This window comes from Acanthochromis polyacanthus, chromosome 14, assembly GCF_021347895.1.
Source record: "Acanthochromis polyacanthus isolate Apoly-LR-REF ecotype Palm Island chromosome 14, KAUST_Apoly_ChrSc, whole genome shotgun sequence".
NCBI lineage: Eukaryota > Metazoa > Chordata > Actinopteri > Pomacentridae > Acanthochromis > Acanthochromis polyacanthus.
This window is the reverse complement of record NC_067126.1, coordinates 13,113,518-13,131,165: the sequence shown is the minus strand read 5'-3', so window position 1 is coordinate 13,131,165 and position 17,648 is coordinate 13,113,518. Positions and strand designations below refer to the sequence as shown.

Below are 17,648 nucleotides of genomic sequence, written 5' to 3'. Positions count from 1 at the left end.
CCAAGCTAGAGTTTGCACAAACACGTAATGTGTGGATTTTGTTGTAAAGGGATGTTTAATCACCATGTTCTTTTCTGGTGACTTTTGGGATTGGGTACCCGTTGCACCAAAATGGTTTTATGCATATTTTATGTTGGTGATGGAATTTCCTTCTGTATGTTTTGATTCAACTAAACACAAGTTTGCCAGTCATATTACATTTCAAAACTCATGTTTAGTCAATTGAATACTCCAGGTTGTGTGTGCCAGGTGAATTTTGTATGCTGGAATGTTGAGTCTCTAAACCATCCAGTAAAACGTAGGAAGGTGCTTACCCATCTAAAGCAGCTGAACGCAGACATAGTGTTTCTCCAAGAAACCCACTTAACCACTTTTGATCAACCAAAACTCAGAGGGGGTTGGGTGGGACAATTCTTCCATTCAAACTTTCATTCTAAATCTAGAGGAACGGCCATTTTAATTAAAAACACAGTCTCCTTTAGTGCATTAAAAGTAGAAGCTGATTCAGCTGGGCATTATATTGTAGTAGTGGAGAGGCTAAATAATATTCCAGTTGTCCTGGCAAACGTACATTGCTCAAAAAAAATTAAGGGAACACTTTTAAAAAACATCATATTTCAATGTGGGGGAAAAACGAACTGGATATTTACATTGATATGGACTGGATAATGTGTTAGGAATGAAAAGATGCCACATTGTTTGATGGAAACGAAAACTATCAACTCCCAAGAGGGCAAAATTCAAGACAGCCCAAAATCAAACTGAAAAACTGATGTGGCAGGCTGGTCCATCTTTCTGAAATTCCTTGGCAGTAACTCAAAATGGTATTCAGTAGTTTGTACGGCCTCCATGTGCTTGTATGCATGACTGAAGATGTCGGGACAAGCTCCTAATGAGACGATGGATGGTGTCCTGGGGTATCTCCTCCCAGATCTGAACCAGGGCATCACTGAGTTCCTGGACAACCTGGTGGTGTCGGATGGAACAAAACATAATGTTCCAAAGGTGCTCTATTGGATTCAGGTCAGGTGAGCATGGGGGCCAGCTAATGGTATCATTTCCTTCATCCTCCAGGAACTGCATGAGTTCTCTTACCACATAAAGCCGGGCATTGTCGTGCACCAGAAGGAATCCAGGACCACTGCACCAATGTAGGGTCCAAAAATGGGTCCAAGGACTTCATCCTGATACCTAATGGCAGTCAGAATTAGGGGAGGGTTAAAAATATCGATATTTCGATATTGTATCGATACACATGTGTAGAAATGATAATCGATACATAAATCCCACTATCGATATTTTAAAATGCAATAGATTTTACCCGTTAGGTGTTTTTGTTTGGCTAACCTCTTTAGTCTCGCGTGGTTTCGTGCTTCGTGCACCATTAACGCAGTCAGATCTCGCGAGATCCAGGCCATCCGTGTCAGAGAGAACAACAATGGCAGAGAAGGAAGAAGAACTTGTGACACTGGGATATTTAAAAGCCGATGTTTGGCGGCATTTTGGATTCAAGAAAAGAGAAGGTCGCGAGGAACTGGACAAGAACAACGCTGTGTGCAAAATATGTGGAGGTGAAGTACAGTGGCAACACAACTAATCTCCGGAGCCATTTAATCAGGCACCACCCGGAGCATGCACAACAACCAGGTTATGCTAACAGGTCACTGGCACTGACACAGCCGACGCTGGAAAAAGCATTTGGGACGAAGTTTCCGTCCACGTCTCTGCGTGCAGAGAAAATCACGTCGGCTCTGGCAAGTTTTATCTGCAAGGATCTCAGACCATATAGCGTGGTGGAAAATGTAGGCTTCAGACATTTTGTCCATACACTGGAACCACATTATGTGATACCAACACGTAAACAACTGAGTCATGTCACAATCCCGAAGATGTATGCTGATGTTAAAAACAACATCGCAACTGCACTGAAATCAGCAGAGAGAGTTGCTGTCACTTGCGACAGCTGGACAAGCAGAGCTACGGATTCTTATCTAACCATCACTTGTCACTACATCGACGGTAACTGGTGCCTTGTGTCCCATGTCATACAAACACAGGCGATTGAAGCCAGCCACACTGCAACTCATCTTGCTGAGCTGCTGACCGAGGTGCTTCGAGAGTGGGAGCTCACGGACAGAGTCCCGGCTGCCGTTACCGACAACGCGGCCAACATAGTCCGGGCAATGGCTTCAATGGGGCTGTTGCATGTGGGCTGTTTTGCCCACACGCTCAACTTAGCCTCCCAAGCAGCACTCAAAATACCCTCTGTTGCCCGACTGATGGGCCGAGTGAGGCGAATTGCAGCCTTCTTCCATCGCAGCACAACGGTGAGTCACATGCTTAAAGAAAAGCAAAAGCTTCTGAACCTGTGTCAACACAAGTTGGTGATCGACGTGGTGACCTGCTGGAACAGCTCCCTGGACATGCTGGAGCGCTTTTTGGAGAAACAACCAGCAATCACAGGTGAATATACCATTACCAATCTTTGTCTTTGTTATCCATTTTAAAAACTTGTTTGTTCTCATGTTGTATTTTGATCACTGTGAAGCATTATGACTAGAAAGGAGCTATATAAATAAACTTAATTCCTAAAGTTCATTCATAGTACTGTGCTGACCCTAGGTGGACGGTGTGTGTGACCGCAGGGTGTCGGCCTCATGTCCGCTCAGACAGAGAGACAGACAGACAGACAAAGACTATGTGCCTGTGGCAAAGATGGATTTCAATTTAATGTATATTAATTGGACAATAAAGTTTTTCTTATCTTATCACAGCAACGCTGCTCTCACCTGAAGTGCGCAGGAATGAACGAGACCTCTGCACCCTAACAGAGGCTGACGTGACACTAGCAGAAGATATTGTGAAAGCTCTCCAACCACTGAAGGTATCACTCTTGTTTTATTAATGTTTTGTATATTCTCATTTTTGTTTCTTTTGTCATCTGTCTTGTTTTAGCTCATACTTTACTGCAGCACTTGAGATCTGTTTCAGATAGTGCTACACACAAATATAATGCATTATCATTTTTAATATTACTGAAGACAGCCACACTGGTCATGTCCGAAGAGATGACTCCAACACTCTCCGTCATTGCACCCATGCACGCTCGGCTATTGGATCAGATGACCAGTGTCCCCGACGACTCACCCGTGATTAAGGAGCTCAAGACTGCTGTGCACGTCAACTTGAGTTCAAGGTATGCTTAGTTAAAATACACTGGGGTGTGTCTGTGCATGTAAGTGCACTGTATACACACTGCTTACCTGTATGTATGCAAAGCCAATGAAACGACTCAAAGATGCTATACGTTATTATGAAATCTCTTTTTTAAGATACAAGGCACTAAAAGAGACACTTTATGAAGCGTCAGCTCTTGATCCTCGCTTCAAGACTCTGCCCTTCTTATCTCAAGAAGCCTGTGATGACACCTTCGCTAGGCTGACTACAATCTTGACGGAAGCTGCTCATCTGGAGCAAGTGGAGGCACCTGATGTAAGTTAATGAGTTGTAATGTACGTTACTACAGTATTTGTATATATACACACACAGGCACGTATGCACAATTAATTTATTATCCTGATCATGAATATTTATCTTTACACAGCCACAAGCTGATGGAGCTGCTGTTTCTGCACAGCAGGAAGACAACTCCCTTGCTGCTGATGCTGCTGATCCTCCCCCAACAAAGGGGTCCAAGGAGCCTTCTTCTGTGCTCTCCTGGGTCCAGCCGACAAGCCAAAAGAACCAGCTGTACCAGTGAGAAGTGCAGCTGAGAAGGCAAACGATGAAGTAAAAGGATACAGAGAAGTAGAGCCTCTCCCACTCTCTGCAAATCCACTGAGCTGGTGGATGAAGCATGAGGAGAGCTACCCTCTTTTAGCTCGCCAAGCGAAGTGTTATCTTTGTGTGCCTGGAACCAGTGTCCCTTCAGAGAGGGTATTTTCAACTGTTGGTGACATTATTACAGCAAAAAGGAGCTGCCTCACTCCAGAGCGTGTTGATCAGCTGCTGTTCCTGCAGAAAAATCTTACAGTACCCAGCAAGTAGTGATTAAGCAGTCATGAAGAATGGGCCTTAGTGTCATTTACTTTACACTGGGTTTAGATTGTCCAGTATTTTTAGACAATCAAGTTTCTTTTAAAATGCACTTTAGTTCAGAGGTGGGTTTTTGCAATTTCTCTTCAAAATGCACAGAATGTTTTCATAAGAGACACTACAGTATTTTTGTGGTCTGTTGTTGACATTTATTATTATTGTTAACATTGAATAGCTATTTCAATAAAAAGTACAAGATGTTGTATAACTATTTGTTCAGTGGTCAGTTCTCTCTTAATGTAAATATTAATATTTAATTATGCACCAGGTTAGGGGGTTACCTTTACAATTGAATTTACAGCATTAGTTCTTTGAGAATCTCTTCCATTACCAAAGCAAAATTGGTGTTATAACTAAAATATCGATATTGAATCGTATCGGAAATTGTATCGTCTTGGGACCTAGTGTATCGGAATCATATCGTATCGGAAGGTCAGTGGCGATACCCAGCTCTAGTCAGAATGCCATTGTCCAGCCTGTAGAGGTCTGTGTGTCCCTCCATGGATATGCCTCCCCAGACCATCACTGACTCACCACCAAACCGGTCACACTGAACAATGTTACAGGCAGCATAACATTCTCCACGGCTTCTCCAGACCTTTTCATGTCTGTCACATGTGCTCAGGGTGAACCTGCTCTCATCTGTGAAAAGCACAGGGCGCTAGTGGTGGACCTACCAGTTCCTGCGTTTTATGGCAAATGCCAACCGAGCTCCACGGTGCCGGTCAGCGAGCACAGCGGGCACTAGAGGATGTCAGGCCCTCAGACCACTCTCATTAAATCTCTTTCTGATTGTTTGGTCAGAGACATTCACACCAGTGGTCTGCTGGAGCTCATTTTGTAGGGCTATAGGAGTGCTCATCCTGTTCCTCATTGCACAAAGGAGCAGATACCTGTCCTGCTGATGGGTTAAGGACGTTCTGCAGCCCTGTCCAGCTCTCCCAGACTAACTGCCTGTCTCCTGGAATCTCGACCATGCTCTTGAGACTGTGCTGGGAGACACAGCAAACCTTCTGGCAATGGCACGCATTGATGTGCCATCCTGGAAGAGTTGGACTGTATGTGGAACCTCTGTAGGGTCTAGGTATCGCCTCATGCTACCAGAAGTGACTCTGACCCTAGCCATATGCGAAACTAGTGAAAAACAGTCAGAAAACATTAGGAAGGAAAAAAATGTCACTGGCCTTCACCTGTAAACTCATTCTTGTTTTGGGGGTTGTCTCATTGTTACCCCTCTAGTACACCTGTTGTTAATTTTATGAACACCAAAGCAGCTGAAACTGACTAAAAAGCCCCTCAGTTACTTACTTGACCAGATCAGTATTCCACGTTTCCACGACAGCACGTTTTTCACTGGACTCTTCTCTCGACTACCAAGTATAGACACCACACCATCTCATTCTGGGAAGTGATATTAATTGTGTGCCATCATCGTCACTGGACCGCAGGTATCCTAGGACCATGCAGCCAACCCGATCAACACAAGTGGTTAACCAGCTTCTCAAAACATATGGAATGAATGATGTCTGGAGAATTCGGAATCCTGGTCATAGAAGTTACTCCTTTTATTCATCTGTGCATAAGACATTTTCTCGAATAGACTACTTTTTTCTTGATAATACACTTCTTCCATTAGTTAACAATTGTGAATATCAAGCAACAGTGAAATCAGACCATGCACATTTGTCAATGACTTTGAACATGCCAACTCTGAGCCGTAGTTATCAATGCTTTTCAATGCTTTTCAATGCTGAATTTGTCAAATTTATCTCGAAAGAAATAGATGAATACGTGGTGCGCAATAAAACTCTAGGTATATCCTCTGGTCTCATTTGGGAATCGCTAAAAGCCTACCTTAGAGGGCAGATTATATCTACAGTGTTAAGGTAAAGAAATCTCAACAAGAGCGCCTCAGAAAGCTAGAAAGAGATATTTTACGATTACATGAAACTTTAGCTCACTCTTTTTCATCAAATTTATTTAAACAACGACTAGCTCTTCAGACTGAATTTAATCTGATATCTACAAAACAAAATGAAAATCTTATAAATGAATCTAGACATAATATATACAGGGTGGGGAAGCAAAAATGTCCTGTCAGGTAAAAACAACTATAAATGGGTATAACTTTTTTATTCTTTGGAATTTTGAACTGATTTCTTCAAGAACACAAATTTAAAGCTTTCAGAACATGTTTATTCAATATGTCCTCCATCAGCCATGATGGAGGCCTCAATACAGCCTCTGAAAGAGGCACAAGCCCTCCTGATATCCTCCTTGGGGTAGGCCTCCCATTCCCTGGAGAATGCAGCCTTAAGTAAATCCATATTGGCATGAGGGGTGGCATTAGTCCTCAACTCAATGGTGTCCCATCAGAAAAAAATCCAGGGGCTTTAGATCAGGTGAGCTCGGGGGCCAAATGCCTTTGGGTCGGAAGTTCGCCATATTCTACTCACAGAACTTTTGGACCTTGACTGATGTGTGAGCAGGAGCCCCAACTTGTTGCCACACATAGTTGTTGTCAGGGTAGGTGGCCTTCAGCCAGGGCAAAATGGTGTATCTCAGAACTTTGTAGTACACATCAGCCCCAATTTTCTGATCTGGCTTGAAGAAGTAGGGGGGCATCTTATTGCCATCTGAGCCCAAGACTCCCAGGACCATCTGGAGATCTCTTGGGGCCCAAACTGGCATGCTGGATGCGGCGAATGGTCCTCTCACTGATGCCAACAATCTTGGCAATGTCCTTCTGATGGATTTGGGCATCCAGGAGATCATAAACCCTATTGCGTTTTGCTTGTTGCTTGCTCACTTCACAATGCACCAAGGTCTGACAAATACTAAAAAGATTGGTTAAAGGTAAGGAACTTTGATTTTTTGGGCATACTTCCAGAGACTATGAAGCATGCTGTTATATGTTTAATCCATAAGAAGGGCAAAAGTAAATTAGAATGTAGTTCATATCAGCCAATTTCATTGTTAAATGTGGATAGTAAAATTCTTGCTAAAATGTTAGCACTTCGCTTAGAATTAGTTGTGCCTTCAGTTGCATCTGATGATCAAACTGGGTTTATTAGGAATCGGTATTCATTCTACAATATTTGAAGACTTTTAAATATTTTGCCGACAGAGCAACTAACGGCAATGGAAACCGCCTTCTCCTGTTCTGCCACCATAACAACCTCTGTGTTGCTGATACCTGGTTTCCTCGGAAACTAATCCACCAGTGGACATGGTACAGCCCAGACGGCAGAACCAGGAAAGCACTGGACCACATCCTGATCTCTCGACGCTGGAAGTCGTTTGTCACCAACTGCCGGGTGTACCATGGAGTCGAGCTTGGCAACACCGACCACCATCTCCTGGTGGCTCAGCTTAGGCTAAAGCTTCAAGCAAACCAGCACACCAAGACTCAGCCTCGCCTCGATTCCTCACTCCTCAGAGACCCCAACATCGCCACAGACTTCAGTAATTCCATCCGCTGTACCTTCGATGCCCTGGCTCTGGACAAAATGAGTGACTGACAGACCTTCAAGGAAAGTGTTCTCCAGTCAGCTCAGAAGGTACTCAGGGGTTCACGACCATCACCCAAAAAGCCATGGATTTCGGAGAAGACACTCAACATCATTGAACAGCGGCGTGAGGCACGACTCCGAGGTGACCTGACGGAGTATCGCTGACTGAACTGTGTGCGAAATATGGCTATAGCTGAGGACAGGAAGCGGTTCTGGCAAGCCGAGGCCATACACCTAGAGTCCGCAGCCAACAATAATGACATGAGCTGTGTATACAATTTACTCCGCCAAGCTTGCAATGGCCCCCGCAGCAAGTCAGCCCTGGTGAAAGACTCTGACGGCAATCTCATAACAACAGAGACAAACTGCCTACAACGCTGGAAAGAGCACTTCAGCCTCTTACTGCAGCACAACACCACCCTGGCTCCCTCCATCATCCCAGCTGCCGCAGACACAACCCCCAACCATGCCTGTAACATGGACCCCATAACACCCAGGAGGTCAGAGCCGCTCTGAAAAAACTGAACAACAGGAAAGCCCTCGGCATTTGCTCCATAACCGCTGAGATGTTAAAGTCGGGCGGGGATGGCACTGTTGAGTGGCTGACCCACATCTTTAACAAGGTGTGGGAAACGGAGCGGCTCCCTAGCAACTGGACCAGAGGGGTTATCCTCCCTTCTGGAAGCGCAAAGGTGACAGGCTCGTCTGTAGGAACCACAGAGGCATCACACTACTCTCCATCCCCAGCAAGCTCTTCAAGATCTTGCTGACCCGTGCTCTCCCAGCCCTCAGAAGTAGCCGCTGCCCCGAGCAGGCTGGCTTCATCCCCAACCGCTCCACATCAGATCACATCTCCGCCGTCCGTCTTCTCATAGAGAAGGTCTATGAATTCCGGAGAGACCACCATCTCTACGTTGGATTCTTAGACCTCAAGGCTGCATTCGATACAGTCCACCACTCATCACTGTGGAGTATCCTACAAGCCCTCGGCGCACCTCCGAAGATCACCACCCTCTTCAAGCTGCTCTACAGCAACGCACAGAGTTGTGTCCGTGTCAACGGCCGAGACTCCAACTGGTTTTCCACCTCCAGTGGTGTTCGCCAGGGCTGTGTAGCCACTCCAGACCTGTTTAACTGCATCATCGACCACCTGATGCGCAGGGTCTATGAGTGAGTACCTGGAGTGTCCTTTGGCAACTACCAACTGACTGATCTGGAGTACGCCGACGACACCATCCTGCTCAGCACCTCCTACAGTCGACCGAGGGACTCTCTGAGTGTATACAGTGAAGTGGCAGAAAAGCTTGGTCTCCATGTGAGTTGGACTAAGACCAAGTTCATGCACGTTGGTGAGGGACTAGACCCACCTCCTATCCTGCTTGGTAACAACACCGTAGAGCCTGTGAAGAACTTTGTGTATCTGGGATCCATAGTGACAGATAACGGGGATCTCAAACCAGAGATTCTCCGCAGGAGAGCTCTGGCAGCTTCTGCCCTACAGTCTCTCTGAAAACCACTCTGGCGGCACCAAGCCATCTCACGCAAGACGGAGCTCCAAATTTACAACACTGCCGTACTCCCCATTCTGCTATATGGCTCTGAAACATGGCCCTTAAATAAGACCCTGGCCGCAAGAATTGACGGCTTTGATAGCAGGGCTCTCAGAACCATCGAGAACATCAGGTGGCCACAGCAAATATCCAATGAAGCACTCAGAGCCCGCACAAACCAGCCCAGAGCCTCCTTCCTGGCTGCACAACGTTGCATCCGCTAGTTTGGTCATGTTCTCCATCTTCCCCCTGACCACCCGACAAGAGCCATTCTGAAGTTTGACCCAAAGGCCGCAGGCTGGAGACGACCACGAGGCAAGCCCCGCACTCGATGGCTCGACATCATTGCGGACGGCCTCCGACAACACAGAGTTTCCATGAAGGATGCAGATCTGCTGGCACAAGTCCGCCTGTACTGGAAAAACCTGGTTCATTTGGTCGGCTCTACACAACGGGACGGGATACCAGCCCCAACGCAGGAGCAAGACTGACTGACTGACTAGACAAGTTAGTATTATCTTTTATCTGGAATGGGAAAACTGCACGCATCTCTAAAAATATTTTGCATCAACACAGACAACATGGTGGATTCTCGTTTCCCAATTTCTAATATTATTATTGGGCTTCCCACACCCGTGCAATGCTTTATTGGCCTCATGCATTGCATATTAGTAGCTCTAAATGGCTGAAACTTGAAAATATGCCTTGCAGTTTTGCCTCTCTACACTCCTTGCTATGTTCAGGGTTACCTTTGTCTCAACCATTTTGCAAATTTTCCACAAACCCAGTTGTTAAGCATTCATTTAAAATTTGGGCACAATTCAGGAGAGGTTTTGGTCTAAATGATTTGTTAACTCACACTCCTATTGTCAAAAATCATATGTTTGCTCCTTCCATTATTGATGATTCTTTAACAGTTTGGGCAGCACATGGACTTAAGCCACTGAAAGACATGTTTGTTGAAGGACTGTTTGCTTCGTTTCAACAACTGACAACAAACTTTCAGATTCCTGATTCTCACTTCTTCAGGTATCTTCAGCTATGCAGTTTTGTACCAACCTCATTCAACCATTTTCCTGCACGGCCACCTGATTTACCCCTTGAAACCATATTGAACTTGTATGTACATTCAAAAGGAATAATTGGTAAAATTTATGCTGTCATCAACTCCTTCAAAATGGAATCTCTGACCCGTGTTAGAGGGAAGTGGGAGGAGGAACTTGGAACTGTAATATCTGAGACAGAATGGCAATCTGTGTTTAAAAAAAAAAAAAAAAAAAAAAAATATATATATATATATATATATATACACACCGGTATATATATTCATCTTCAATCTGTTTGCACTGGTCAAAAACAAAACTGGCAAAATATGAACCAGATTTGGATCCAATCTGTGATAGATGTGAAATTGAGACAGAAACACCATTTTGGCAGTCTATATTCAAATTTCTCTGACACATTTGGGATCGATATTGAACCAGAGGCCACAACTGCAATTTTTGGCACTGTACCACAACTTGTTAATCTGAAGAGAAAGTATAAAGATGTGATTGCCTTCACTACACCTATTGCTCAAAGGCTTATACTGCTTAAATGGAAAGATAAATACCCCCCATCTTTTAAACAATGGTTCATTGACCTTTTGCATCATTTAACTCTGGAAAAATAAGATATTCCTTAAGAGACTGTGCAGACACATTTTATTGTATCTGGCAGCCAATTTTAGATCTGATTATAGAGGTAGATCCATGTTCATGAGTAATGCTGCAATTATTGTAATTTCTATTTTTCCTTTTTTTATTATGGTGCAACAGGGCGGGATTGTTCGGGGGTGGGGGTGGGTGGTGTTTATAAACAAAAAAGCTAACTGTGTTGTAGGCTTGATATAATAGACCCTGTGCACGTCAAAAATGCTAACTGCCGGGTTCTGACCGGAGGGGCTTACAGGTCCTTCCGGAGGCTATTTCGCAGCATGGATAACATGGAATCAAAAAAGAAAAACAAAGTTTTCTCGGCAAAACAAAAAATCAGATTTCAGCGTGTTCAAGGTCGATATGGGAGGTACTGTAGTGTACCATTATGTTCGGCTTTTGGTGTTCATAACAGTTCTATAAGCCTTCACCGTTTTCCAAAAGACCGGCATTTGCGGGCTCAGTGGATTGCCAAAATTAGACGAAAAAAAATGTTTCACACTGAGCTGAGGATCGGGAATATTAGTGCATAGTCACTGATCAAACAGCAAATATCTGATAAACTATAACAACAATCCGTGCACTCTTCAATCATTTGTTATTCCGTTTTTACATCTAATCAAATATAGAGGAAATCCAAGCATTTGTCATTTTGTTCAAACAAAACTACAAATATAAAATGTCTTGCTGAACTCGACTAACCCTTTAAGCTGCAGTCAATTCCAGCCACTTTCAGTACAAAAAATCGCTAACATTCTATTTGTAAATAAAAATATGACGAGAAATACAGGGAATATTAGCGCTGTAAGCAGGACCGGAAGTAACTGTAGCACCCGGAGTTTTTCAACCGGAACTAGCACATGCTATCGTGCACAGGGTCTATTCCTGAGTGTATTTTCAATAAAAACACTTTGGAGGAAAAAAAAAAGCTGCAGTAGGCAGGTATCAAAAAAAAGCCAGAGTTTGAAAATGTCTTTTGTCCAGTATATTAAAGTTAACTTGCCATAAATCACAAAGAAATAAGAAAAAGTTTTGTTTCCCCATTTGTTTTACAAAGAAAATGAAAAAACCTAGAATCAATATCAACAGGTGTCAGCAACGCTTTAAAATTTTCTACATAAATTTGATGTTTTATCACTTACATTTTCATTTGTTTCCTTAGTTGCTGCATACTGAGGCTGAATCACTAATGGCTTCTTAGTTGTGCCAAGAAGTGCAAAATGTGTTGTTTTTTGTAGCATCTGCTTAGTTCCAACAGTTTATTTTTGTCACTTTTTAAATTGAGACATGTAGAAATATCATAATTTTAAGCTTAAATTTGGGTCAGTTAGCCTATGGAACCTCACATCACAAATGAGTACTTCCAGGACCATCGGAAAGTTGAAAATCCCACAATCTTTTTTGCTTTCACAATTTCTGGCATTGACAAATGCTGTCATTTTGGTAGTTTTTTACACTCAGTAGCAAATTTTGGGGTCCTTATGGTAAATTTCTATATAGGCAAGGGTTAGTATGAACTTTTTAGTGGAAAAACCTGACTATCCAACCTTTAAGAAAACGCCTTGGTTTAAAATATAAACAGTGTATTCTCTTAAGAGCATGAATGTGCTTAGTTATTTAAAAAAAAAACATAAATTTTTCATTTTTTGGTTGATATTTTGTTGTGAGAGAAGAGCTAAAGTTACAACTAAGTGGGTTTTTCTTATGAGGGCCTGAATGTGCTCAGAAAATGTAATGTTACATGTGGAAACTGCAATTTTATGGCGGCTTTGGCAAAAAAACTCAAGGCCATAGTTGCAGAGAATTAGGTTCTTATGAAATTTAGTCTCACATCTAACCTGAACCCTAACCCTTACCCTTGACCAAGAGGAAATTCGACTTGATTATGACTAGATAAAAAAAGATGATTCCACAGGGGATTCTAGATAAAGACTTTTGTTGCAAACTACCCAATAATATCAACATCCTCCACCAACAATTTCTATTTCTGGGTTCAATGATGGATATAGTGACCAAAGTAAGGTACAGTTACACTCAAACCCTCTTTTTAAGTAAAAAAAAGTGAAGTAATCTAGCTTTAACTAACTAAACATAAAAGACCTCACCACATCTCCAGTGTTCTCACTTTCGTTGTCTGAGTTTCCTTCCAGTAATGAAGTTTACAACACCCACCTGGAGCAATCAGACGGCAGGGAGGGTTTCAAGTCAGTGAGTGTTTCCAGCATCCACTGTGATCATTAGCAGCATCAGGGAGGCTCGAAACTCTGCTAACTCATCTCGTCACAGTGACAAACCTGACAAAGTGACGAAATCTGAGAGCTAAGTGAAAAGGTGCTCAAGTGTTGAGATGTTCTGCTGTCAATATTCCTGATATAGTTGAAAAGAGCTCTTCAACACAGCTGAAACTTGTTTGGGGTTGTTTCTGTTCAAAAAGTAATCTGTTACAGTTGTTGAAATCTCTTTACAAAGTAGAAACCAGAGTTAAGTTTTGTTCTCTGTCTGAACTGAAACCTGGTTTACAGTGAGTACGGAAAGTATTCAGACCCCATGAAGTTTTTCACTCTTTGTGTCATTGCAGCCATTTGCCAAAATCAAAAAAGTTCATTTTATTTCTCATTAATGTACACTCAGCACCCCATCTTGACAGAAAAAAACTGAAATGTAGAAATTTTTGCAAATTTATTTACTGAAATATCACATGGTCATAAGTATTACTACCCTGTGCTCAGTATTGAGTAGAAGCACCCTTTTCAGCTAGTACAGCCATGAGTCTTCTTGGGAATGACGCAACAAGTTTTTCACACCTGGATTTGGGGATCCTCTGCCATTCTTCCTTGCAGATCCTCTCCAGTTCTGTCAGGTTGGATGGTGAATGTTGGTGGACAGCCATTTTGAGGTCTCTCCAGAGATGCTCAATTGGGTTTAGGTCAGGGCTCCTGCTGGGTCAGTCAAGAACGGTCACAGAGTTGTTCTGAAGCCACTCCTTTGTTATTTTAGCTGTGTGCTTAGGGTCATTGTCCTGTTGAAAGGTGAACCTTCGTCCCAGTCTGAGGTCCTGAGCACTCTGGAAGAGGTTTTCCTCCAGGATATCTCTGTACTTGAACGCATTCATCCTTCCTTCAATTGCAACCAGTCGTCCTGTCCCTGCAGCTGAAAAACACCCCCACAACATGATGCTCCCACCACCATGTTTCACTGTAAGGATTGTATTGGGCAGGTGATGAGCAGTGCCTGGTTTTCTCCACACATACCACTTAGAATTAACACCAAAAAGTTCAATCTTGGTCTCATCAGAGCAGAGAATCTTATTTCTCATAGTCTGGGAGTCCTTCATGTGTTTTTTTGGCAAACTCTATGAGGGCTTTCATGTGTCTTGCACTGAGGAGAGGCTTCCGTCGGGCCACTCTGCCATAAAGCCCCCACTGGTGGAGGGCTGCAGTGATAGTTGACTTTGTGGAACTTTCTCCTATCTCCCGACTGCATCTCTGGAGCTCAGCCACAGTGATCTTTGGGTTCTTCTTTACCTCTCTCACCAAGGCTCTTCTTCCACCATTGCTCAGTTTGGCTGGACGGCCAGGTCTAGGAAGAGTTGTGGTCGTCCCAAACTTCTTCCATTTGAGGATTATGGAGACCACTGTGCTCTTAGGAACCTTGAGTGTTGCAGAAATTCTTTTGTAACCATGGCCAGATCTGTGCCTTGCCAAAATTCTGTCTCTGAGCTCCTTGGGCATTTCCTTCGACCTCATGATTCTCATTTGCTCTGACATGCACTGTGAGCTGTAAGGTCTTATATAGACAGGTGTGTGCCTTTCCTAATCAAGTCCAATCAGTTTAATTAAACACAGCTGGACTCCAATAAAGAAGCAGAACCATCTCTAGGAGGATCAGAAGAAATGGACAGCATGTGAGTTAAATATGAATGTCGCTGCAAAGGGTCTGAATACTTATGACCATGTGATATTTCAATTCAATTCAATTCAATTCGATTTAATTTATATAGCGTCAATTACTGTCAAATTGTCTCAAGACGCTTTACAGAACCCATATTCCTGACCCCCAGAGCAAGCCCAAAGGCGACAGTGGCAAGGAAAACACCCTTTTAACAGGGAAAAAACCTCGAGCAGAACCCGGCTCTATATAGGCGGGACCCATCTGTCTGCTGGCCGGGCGGGTTGAGAGGGACAGAGGAGGGCAAGGGGGAGGGATGGGAGGAGAGGGAGGGGTGGGTTCAGTTTTTCTTTTTTAGTACATTTGCAAAAAATTTCTACATTTCTGTTTTTTTTCTGTCAAGTTGGGCTGCTGAGTGTACATTAATGAGAAATAAAATGAACTTTTTTGATTTTGGCAAATGGCTGCAATGACACAGAGAGTGAAAAATTTCAAGGGGTCTGAATACTTTCCGTACCCATTGTATGTTAAAACTATTTTCCCACCGCTGTAAAAGCACAACAGAAGCAGATTATAAGGTGAGTCTGTGCACCATTTTGTGGAATGTTTTTTGTCTTATTTGGAACTATTGACTCATTTTGTTATGCATCCTTGAACAGAGCCAGAATAGCACACCCAGAATGACCTAATCTAAGAGGTATCTCCACATTTGTTTTCATTATTGTTATTAGATTACTGCTCCCAAAGGATGACAATCCAGGCTACAGACGAGCTTTTCAAATGAGTGATAAATAATGAACAGCATTATTAATCATTTCTATGTGCCTTTGGAGATAACAATGAACTGTTTAAAGATCTGCACTGTGGTTAACCATCTGAAATGTCTTTTTGTTTTTTGGTTCCTATTACCTTTACTCACTGTGTGCTCATTTTTTTACTGCATTATACAGAAACAGAACAACCATGACTAGAAGTAGAGGGAACTTTTAATGCCAAAAATCTGAAAAAAATATTTATTCTACAAAAATGAAAAAACAAAACAAAACAAAACAAAACCTGGAATTGGCATTTACAACTTTTTTCCCCAAATGCTTACAGTTGTTACCAATATTGGAAGAGAAACTGTGACTGTGCATACTATAGATATTTTACTACTTACATTTTTATTTGATCCATACTTGTCTCCTCTCTGCTCTGTGTCCTCACTAACTGCCTGCAGTTCAGCCGAAAAGTCAATGATTTTTGTGTGCAGTGACTGTTGGTGGCACTTGAGTTTTGAATGACTTTACATTTGTTTTATAAGATATGGTTAAAGCAAATGGTATATTTTGGTCTAAATTTTAAATGAAACATTTTCATTTTGATGAAAAATCATGCTTTTAAGCTTAGATTTGATCAATTTTCCCAACAGAACTAAAAGTCACACGTGATTAGTTCATGACTAATAAGACGTTGAAAATGGCATGATTTTTACTCTGTCAAGGAATGCGATGGAGTTATGTGATGATCGCCGCACATTTGTCCTTTTGTTTGTTTGTCTGTATGTCTTTCTCTGCGCAACATTACTCAGAAATGGACTAATGGAGTTGGATGAAATTTTCAGCGAAGGTCAGAAATGACACAAGGACCAAGTGATTAGATTTTGCCAGTGATGTAGCTTGTAGTCTGGACCCACGGATTTGTTAAAGATTTCTGTATCACTGCGAGATAGCAGCAGGTCACTGTTACCATAAATATACTAGATGCCTCGTGCCACTGTCCACCATAGGCTGGCGATGCGTCAGTGCGCCGCCATCTTGGAGCGGGAGTGAAGTTGTAAACAACCAATGTCTGGTATATGCGAGACCATTACACAGACACAGTTTTCCGCTCATAACTTACCTTGTAATGCATAGATTTCGACATGGTATGGCTCATTTGAAAGCTTACGAGGTCGTCTTTTGATTACACTCCCAAAGAGATGTTGTCAATCAGCACAACAAGTTTTAGGGACCCTTTTCCTGCAACTGCTTGTTGTCTTGACCTGTTGTGATGTCAGGTTTCTCTGATCACCATGATAAGCAGCTTCTAAGTTTTATTTATTTAGTCTACTGATTATTCCTTTTTTGTGCCGCATTTCCATATGGGATTAACATCTTTGAACAATTATCTTGAAATTATGTTGAAGGTTAATATTAAGTTAATAAAAATTTTGAGGGTTTTTCTATTTTCTCATTTCCGGTGCTTTACTACTAAAGAATTTTCAAAGCTGGCACAAAGTTGGAACCATGCCTAAATTCTTCAATTTACTTGTGTTCCATGCGTACATGAAAAAAAGCTAGATATAATATTGATTTCATTAACTGTTCATCAAAAACAATATATCCTTTTCTAAGTTCAGTCTGAGTTTATTTCTGAAACCCAATTTTCCATCTCTGTGTGCACTTCTCCAAAGATATAGCCACATCAAGAAGTGACAGACTGACAACGTCTTGGTATCATACCATGGGTTTCTGCTACAATATCTGGTGAAATCTGTGAAAAGTTCAATGGAAAGGACATACTCACTTGTGGAATGTGATTCCTTGTGCCCTTGTGTTTGGGTTGCGTTGTATTGTGCAGCCCCAGGCCGCACAAGACTGTGGCATTTTGAGCTTTTTGGCAATCGGTGTGTGATAAACACGCTTATCGCTGGTTTAAGATAAGATAAGACAGACTTTATTAATCTCACAAAGGAGAAATTTAACATTACAGGGCTCTACAGGGCAAGGTTTGTTTACTCCCGTTTGCTCCCGTTCCAAGATGGCAGCGCACTGACGCATCGCTCATTGGCCGGCGAGGCATCTAGTATATCTATGACTGTTACTATGACAAGTGAACGCTACGTCAGCTACCTGCCGACAATCACATGATTGTGATCCTACTACAAA

At 42.6% G+C, this 17,648-nt stretch overlaps 2 protein-coding genes across 2 annotated transcripts in view; one reads left to right on the top strand and one right to left on the bottom strand.

Moving 5' to 3' along the window:
- sema5ba (sema domain, seven thrombospondin repeats (type 1 and type 1-like), transmembrane domain (TM) and short cytoplasmic domain, (semaphorin) 5Ba) overlaps positions 1-17,648 on the bottom strand; it is a 393,180-nt gene that overhangs the window by 99,503 nt on the left and 276,029 nt on the right.
- Positions 330-4,045, top strand: LOC127537127 (E3 SUMO-protein ligase ZBED1-like). The gene is made up of 3 exons (XM_051958980.1): positions 330-2,884; positions 3,042-3,196; positions 3,333-4,045. Exon 1 carries the CDS (start codon positions 1,488-1,490, stop codon positions 2,505-2,507), a length of 1,020 nt encoding a protein of 339 aa, XP_051814940.1. The 5' UTR covers positions 330-1,487; the 3' UTR covers positions 2,508-2,884; positions 3,042-3,196; positions 3,333-4,045.